The sequence below is a fragment of the Portunus trituberculatus genome, chromosome 44 (genome assembly GCF_017591435.1).
Source record: "Portunus trituberculatus isolate SZX2019 chromosome 44, ASM1759143v1, whole genome shotgun sequence".
Classification (NCBI taxonomy): domain Eukaryota; kingdom Metazoa; phylum Arthropoda; class Malacostraca; order Decapoda; family Portunidae; genus Portunus; species Portunus trituberculatus.
In genome coordinates this window covers 23392840-23401010 of record NC_059298.1, presented here as the reverse complement: position 1 = coordinate 23401010, position 8171 = coordinate 23392840, and the positions used below count along the sequence as shown (strand labels likewise).

General features: G+C 47.3%; 1 protein-coding gene across 1 annotated transcript in view; it reads right to left on the bottom strand.

Moving 5' to 3' along the window:
- Positions 1–3383: 3383 nt before the first annotated feature.
- Positions 3384–8171, bottom strand: part of LOC123518756 (cell surface glycoprotein 1-like) — a 7437-nt gene continuing 2649 nt past the window's right edge. Inside the window, exons 2-5 of the mRNA XM_045279757.1 lie at positions 7660–8171; positions 5865–7525; positions 4797–5832; positions 3384–3637 (exon numbers count right to left, since the gene is read on the bottom strand). The exon at positions 7660–8171 is cut by the window's right edge and continues 204 nt beyond it. Of these exons, the coding sequence (XP_045135692.1) occupies positions 3532–3637; positions 4797–5832; positions 5865–7525; positions 7660–8171 (3315 nt within the window). The 3' untranslated portion in view covers positions 3384–3531. The remainder of the gene's footprint in view (positions 3638–4796; positions 5833–5864; positions 7526–7659) is intronic.

The following is an 8171-nucleotide window of genomic DNA, read 5'->3' as shown; positions in this document are numbered from 1 at the left end:
ATAAGTATCCCAACTTAAGAGTTTTAAAGGTGCAAGTTGTCACTTCGATGATTTTTGGTTTGGGGTTTTGAGCTAAAATCCGAAATGTGAGCAAGCTCACAGCTGCTACTAGCTGGACGAAGGGAGGCCACAACATGTGTCCTGCATTCCTCACCTCACTCACTCACTTCACATGCTTTTATACAATATTTTTTATTTATCAACACATTTCTTACAGAAAAAAACACATGATATAATGAAGACCTATGGAGAGAGAGAGAGAGAGAGAGAGAGAGAGAGAGAGAGAGAGAGAGAGAGAGAGAGAGAGAGAGAGAGAGAGACTTGGTTAGGTTAGTAAAAACATTATGTATGTACCTAACAACAATTTGCATGCATTGTGTCTTGGCAGAACTACATAACTTCCTTCTAAATTGTCACAGTTTCTCGTATTTTTTCAAGTGTCAGCCACTTATGGGTATCATAGCTTTGGCACAAAAGATCTACATATAGCACAATTGATTCAAGTCTTGTCATACAATTCACACTTTAGAGCTGCTGCTGCTGTTACATTGGTCAACAGTCCCTCTTACTGCAAAAGTACTAGTCAGTGAACCCAGTCAGTTGTTGGCCTTTGTTGTGGTTCACAGATAAAAGGTTGCCTTGGATGCAGAGTGTGGCAGGGCTGGAGCCACAGAATAAGTGGCTGGTACAAAGCTCTGGCACTAATGTTGGCCTATGGTTCCCGTCTGCCTCGGCTGCATCTGGCAGGTCTGAGTTGTCAGTTTTGTTGCGGCTTGCAGCGTTGCCATGTTGGGCTGCTAGCATCCTAATCTAACTAAACAGCCAAACTGAACTTAACCTAATACAACTAAACTAAACTTAATAAAACTGGAAAATGAGCTAAAACAAAGTCAATAAATGTGTCACTATTAAATAAGAATGCCATCAGCAACTTGAAAAAATATTGGCTTCCTTTTGGATAGTTGTTAAGTTAGGATGCCAGCAACAAGAACATTTTGCAATCCTGCCCGATGTAATGACACTGCAGGGAAAATATATGACTGGCAAAATGGACCCAGCAGGCAGCTGGGGAACCACAGGTCGACACTAGTTCCTAAGCTCTTAGTTAAATGTTTAAAAATCACATTACAGTTGATCATTAGAATCTTAATTTTGTTCAGTACTTTTGATGAACAGTATGATGAAAAGATCTACCAATTAAATAGTTCAGATTTGATTACCTCAGGATGCTGTGTTATGAAGCAACATATCCTAACTAACCAACAATAACCTGACAGACAAGTACCACAGTATCTCATCCTGAATATTCTGAATGTCAAGTACACACTCCCACATAACTAGCATGTAGTCTCTCCAGACGTCCAAAGCAGCAGTGTGACAGCATGCGGGTGGCAGGAGTGGTGTTGGTGCTTCCTCACAACGTATTAACATTTGACAGTCATGACAAAAGGAAATGAAGTGTATCGTGTTGGGAACCACAAGAGATCCCATAAAACCAACAGTCAGCATTGCAGTCAACCATTCATGTGGTAGATGAAGCCTTACTTGTGATTAGAAAGTCCAGTTCTGGGTATGCGGCTTTCAGGTTTTAAGATCTTGTTGAAGAGGTGTGTCTCTTTCGATGGTTCTCTTGTAGTGGTTTGGATGGTTGATTTGCCATAGCACTTCTCAATGCTTGGCCAGCTGCAGCAGGGTAAGCATTGCATCGTAAGGCCAGTTGGTGCACACATCCTGGTTCATTGTTGTCAGGGAAGCTCTTGTGGTAATGTTTCAATCCACCGTCCAGCCCTGGTTTGTTTACTCCGTCGACCGTCATCCTCGTGGGCCAGGTGAAGGCAGGGCTCTCAGAACAGGTTTTAGTAATTACCTTAGATTTTGTGGAAAATTAATTTAGATATAAAGATTCTACCTCAGATTTTATTCTGCAATACTCTAGAATTACTTCAAATATATTAGCTAATTTATATATTTTTTTTACACCAGTAAATGGCACATATTCATTTCATAGTCTAAAAGGTTAGGATATAAAAATCAACAGACAATTTAGATTACATATTTTACTAGAACAAGGGGTTTCTCTGAGCCCAGCTCCACAGAAAGCAACATTCACAACACCACAGTTACTTCATTCATGATGCCAGAATCCAATCAACATGCCCATAATGCACATAATTACCAGTTCGATTGCACCAAAGTAATATAGACATACCTGTAGTTTTTAAAAGAAGTTATGCTTAGCACTTTGACATTAATACTAAGACATGCTGTTAAGCCACAAAATTTGCTTTAAAAGGAACTTCTAGGTGGCAAAAAATAACTAGAAAATAGTCTTTGAAATATTAATCCTCGTGATACATGGCAATTAGTCAATATAAGAACATAAGAAGTTAGGAGACTGCAAGAGGCCAGATTGACCTACACTAGACAATTCCTTTTCTCCCATCCTCTGAACAAATCAATGTTAATCCATCCCACCAATAATTATTCACATCTATGACCAGACTGTAGATAGGTAGCTGGTAAAAAAAAAAAAAGTAGGCAGAGTTAAAAGAAATGGAGTACTGGATGAGAGAGGCACCAGCCTAAGTTGGGCAGAGTATAATAACTTGAAGCAAAAACAGAAGGTGATTCACAGATGTCACGACAGGAATGTGGGCTCGATCCCGTTTTTGCACGTTAGAGCACTGGGAAGGTTGCTACCGTGGACCTTGCTTCGCTCACTGAGTGCCATTGTGTGTAAGATGTAACTAATGAATCAATCAAAGATTCTTCTCAGGTTCAGCTGATACATCTGCATTATTTTGACAGACATAGTAATATGCATTCCTTGATATTGGAATAAACTTTAATGCTAATCACAGAAAAAGTAAGCACATCCAGGAACATACTAAGCACCAACATACACCCAATGGCGCATGCATAGCAATGAGATCACAGCCAGGTAGTAAGCATAAGCATGTCACAAAACCAAACATTGAAAGCATATTGTATTCCATAACTTACATATGCTAATCATAGAAATTTTAACACAACCCATGCACAAAACTTGAAAAGAAGCAATATAAAAAAAAAAGCGTGTTCAACTGTGTTTTAGTCTATGAGTGTGACGTTAGACATATGGCAACATTGCCAATTTCTCCAATTACGTAAAAATTATCTTGAGAGTAGCTGAATTACCTCAAAATTACCTTAAAAATAGCATTACCTCAAAATTACCTTAAAAGTGGTGAGATTACGCTAATCTGAGGTAATTACTTTAAAAATTAGAACCCAGAGTGAAAGTTGTTGTCCCAGCTTGATGGTTGATTTATTTATTGGTTGAAAAAGAAGTAGTTGTTCTTAACGTATTCTTTATTGATGAAGGATTTTTTTTTTTTTTTTTTTAATTTTCGTGAATATTTTAACAATAGACTTTCGTTTCTCACCCCTACCCACAGTGAGCGTCCGTGCGATCCAAAGTGTGCTGGTGTCCCGAAACCTGTGCCGCTGAGTCAAAGCGAGTGGACATCCCAACAATGGACATGATCACCGCTACCTTCGGCTTCTGTAACGACGCCTTATGGAGTACACGGGGTGGAAGCCCCCCACGCCCGCCGTGTAGCGCAGTTGGAAATGTCTGCCGTCATCCATTGGATAGCTGAAAGGAAGTGGCTTGGTGAGTGTTATTAATTATTATTTCTGTTCATTAATCTTTCTATGACACCTGTTACTAATATCTCCCAAGGGATGGCAGCAATATGGCTCTACTCTCCTTTGCATTGTTGCCCTGCATGCTTTAGTCACTCATCTTTTTCTATGACTTATAATATACTTCCATGCATATTCCTTTCTCTTTATTGTGAGGGACAATAGAAATGCAAGTAGAAAGGCTATTAGACTATGTGAGATGTCGAATGGTAAGAGGCGCAAAGTCACCAGATACAAAAGTCTAATCATGGAACCAACCGTGAACGATCATTGGATTGTAACACGGCGGAGTGGGTGAAGGCAGTCCGGTAGTTACAGAGGGGGAAGTGATGAGAGGAAAAGCTTGTTTGTGTTGCATGAATTAGTGCAACTTTTTTCCTTGTGATGTTCAAAAATCCTTCAGACAAACTTAACTCATAAATAGAAAAAGGGGGAACCACAAAACATATATATGTGAAATGATCGAAGGACTCTAGCGTAACTACCCCAATGTTCCAGGGAAACAAGCTAACTACCTGAATGTTTGAGAGGAACAAGTGTAACCACTTACATGTGTGAAACAAACTAGCGCACCGACCTGAATGTTGTAAGGGAACTACGTAACTTTAACCTGGGACTGACATATCTCGCTAGGATTTTTTTTCTTTTGTTGCGCTGGGAAATGACCACACACACACACACACACACACACACACACACACACACACACACTCGGTAGCTCAGTGGTTAGAGCACTGGCTTCACAAGCCAGAGGACCGGGGTTCGATTCCCCGGCAGGGTGGAGATATTTGGGTGTGTCTCCTTTCACGTATAGCCCCTGTTCACCTAGCAGTGAGCAGGTACGGGATATAAATCGAGGAGTTGTGACCTTGTTGTCCCGGTGTGTGGTGCGTGCCTAGTCTCAGGCCTATCCGAAGATCGGAAATATTGAGCTCTGAGCTCGTTCCGTAGGGTAACGTCTGGCTGTCTCGTCAGGGACTGCAGCAGATCAAACAGTGAAACACACACACACACACACACACACACACACACACACACACACACACACACACACACACACACACACACACACACACACACACACACACACAAGAAAACCATCAGCTCACGAGTAATTGCCGACAATCTCCAATGGGGTGAAGGGGCCGCCGCTCCCTGCCGCGCTGACCCTCGTGCCGTCCCCGCCGACCACATGGTAGGAGAAGGTTGTGAGGTTGCTTGTTACTTCATGCGTCCGTTTGTCGAGGAGAATAGGGACGTGCGTAGGGTTTGAGTGTGTGGCAGGGGTACGGGATCGGGCAGATGATGAGGCTGGACGTGAGGCAGGGTTAAAAGCTGAATGTTTAGTTAAGTCTGTGGCTGAGAATATTTTGTGCCTGGCAGGGTCTGGAACTCTGAATTTGCGTCTGTTAGTGGCAGGGGCACGGGCAGGGACTGAGTGTCTGTTAGAGGATGTTCTTGAGTGTGATGTAGGACCGTGTTTTGAGTGTGTAACAGTGGCAGGGACTATGGCTAAGTGTTTGGCAGGGGAAGGGATAGCTGATTGTTTGACAGGGGCAGGGTCTGAGTGTTTAGAAGTGGCAGGAGCACGGTTTGAGTGTCTGGCAGGGGCAGTGTCTGAATGTTTGGCAGGGACAAGGTCTGAGTGTTTGTTAGGGGTAGAGTCTGAGTGTTTGGCAGGGGCAAGGCCTGAGTGTTTGGCAGGGGTAGAGTCTGAGTGTTTGGTAGGGGCAGGGCCTGAGTGTTTGGCAGGGGCAGAATCTGAGTGTTTGGCAAGAGCAGGGTCTGCCGAGTGTTTAGCAGGAATAGGGCCAGACTGTTTGGCAGGGACAGGTTGTTTTGTGTGTGTGACAGGTTCAGGTTTTGTAGAGTCTTTGGCAGGGACAGGGTCTGCCAAGTTCTTACCAGGGGAAAGATTTGACTGTTTGGCAGGGGCAGGGTTTGCCGACTGTTTGACAGGGGCAGGGTCTGGTGACTCTTTGACAGGGATATTGTCTGCTGATAGTTTGACAGGGACAGGGTCTAGTGACTCTTTGACAGGGGCAGGGGCAAGGTCTCTTGAGGGTTTGGCAGGGACAGGGTGTGTTGAGGATTTGGCAGAGCCAGTGTCAATTGATTCTCTGGCAGGGGTAGGGGCAGGGTTTGCTGAGGATTTGGGAGGGCCAGTGTCTGCTGACTCTTTGGCAGGGACAGGGTTTTTCGAGGGTTTGGCAGGGACAGGATCAGTTGATGGTTTTGCAGAGGCAGTGTCTTCTGACTCTTTGGCAGGAGCAGGTCTGGTGAGGATTTGGCAGGGGCAGAGTCTGCTGAGGATTTGGCAGGGGCAGGGTCTGCTGAGGGTTTGGCAGGGGCAGGGTCTGATGAGGGTTTGGCAGGGGTAGGGTCTCCTGACTGTTTGACAGGGACAGACTCTGCTGAGGGTTTGGCAGGGGCAGAGTCTGCTAACTCTTTGGCAGGGGCAGAACCTACTGAGGGTTTGGCGGGGTTAGGGTCTGCTGTGGCTTTGGCAGGAGCAGAGCCCGCTGAGTCTTTGGCAGGGGCAGGGTTTGTTGAGGATTTGACAGGGACAGGATCTGCTGAGGGCTTGGCAGGGGCAGTGTCTACTGACTGTTTGGCAGGGGCAGGTTCTGCTGACTCTTTGGCAGGGACAGGGTCTTTTGAGGGTTTGGCAGGGGCAAGATTAGTTGATGGTTTGGCAGAGGCAGTGTCTTCTGACTCTTTGGCAAGGCTAGGGGCAGGATCTGGTGAGGGTTTGGCAGGGGCAGGGTCTGCTGAGTCTTTGGTAGGGGCAGGGTTTACCGACGGTTTGGCAGGGGCAGATTCTGCTGAGGGCATGGCAAGGACAGTGTTTACGGACTGTTTGGCGAGGGCAGAGTCTGCTGAGGGCTTAGCGGGGGCAGTGTCTGCTGACTGTTTGGCAGGGGCAGACTCTGCTGAAGGCTCGGCAGGGGCAGTGTTTACTGACTGTTTGGCAGGGGCAGACTCTGCTGAGGGCTCGGCAGGGGCAGTGTTTACTGACTGTTTGGTAGGGGCAGACTCTGCTGAGGGCTTGGCAGGGGCAGTGTTTACTGACTGTTTGGTAGGGGCAGACTCTGCTGAGGGCTTGGCAGGGGCAGTGTTTACTGACTGTTTGGTAGGGGCAGACTCTGCTGAGGGTTCGGCAGGGGCAGTGTTTACTGACTGTTTGGCAGGGGCAGACTCTGCTGAGGGCCTGGCAGGGGCAGTGTTTACTGACTGTTTGGCAGGGGCAGACTCTGCTGAGGGCTCGGCAGGGGCAGTGTTTACTGACTGTTTGGCAGGGGGAGATTCTGCTGAGGGCTTGGCAGGGGTAGTGTTAACTGACTGTTTGGCAGGGGCAGGGTCTACTGAGGGCTTGACAGGGGCAGTGTTTGCTGACTCTTTGGCAGGGGCTGGGTCTGCTGACTCTTTGGCAGGGGCAGTGTCTACTGACTGTTCTGTTGAAGGCTTGACAGGGGCAGGGTCTGCTGACTCTGGGTCTGCTGAGGGTTTGGCAGAGGCATTGTCTGATGACTGTTTGGCAGGAGCAGGGTCTGCTGAGGGTTTGGCAGGGGCAGTGTCTGCTGGTTCTTTGGCAGGAGCAGAGTCTGATGAGGGTTTGGCAGGGGCAGTGTCTGCTGGTTCTTTGGCAGGGGCAGAGTCTGATGAGGGTTTGGCAGGGGCAGGGTCTCCTGACTGTTTGACTGGAGCAGACTCTGCTGAGGGTTTGGCATGGGCAGGGTCTGCTAACTCTTTAGCAGGGGCAGAGCCTGCTGAGGGTTTGGCGAGGTTAGGATCTTCTGTGGCTTTGGCAGGACCAGGGGCAAGGTTTGCTGAGAGTCTGGCAGGGGCAGAGTCTGCTGATTCTTTGGCAGGGGCAGGGTCTGCTGACTCTTTGTCACGGCCGGGGGCAAGGTCTGCTAAGGGTTTGACAGAGGCAAGGTCTGTTGAAAGTTTAGCAGAGGCAGGGTCCACTGAGGGTTTGGTAGGGGCAGGATCAGCTGGTGGTTTGGCATGGGCAGGATCAGCTGTGGTTTGGCAGGGGAAGGATCAGCTGGGGGTTTGGCAGGATCAGCTGGGGGTTTGGCAGGGGAAGGATCAGCTGGGGGTTTGGCAGTGGCATGGTCTGCTGATGGTTTGGCAGTGGCAGGGTCTGCTGATGGTTTGGTAGGGGCAGGGTCTGCTGAAGGTTCGCCAGGGGCAGGGTCTAGTGAGTGCATGACAGGTTTTGTTGATTGTTTTCCAGGGGATGAGTGTGTGGCAAGGGTAGGGTCTAAATGTGCGAAGGAGACAGGGATTGAGGCTGTGGCTGAGTGTGTTTCAATGATGGGGGGTAATTGACTGCCAGGGTTAGGGGCTGAGTGTGTGGCAGAGTTAGTTGAGTGTGTTGAATCTGAAGGTACGATTGTGTCATCTGTACTGGAAGAAGCCTGGAAAGAGTTATCCCGTGCGACGCGAGCCACGATGGCCTTCACGTCAGGCAGCAC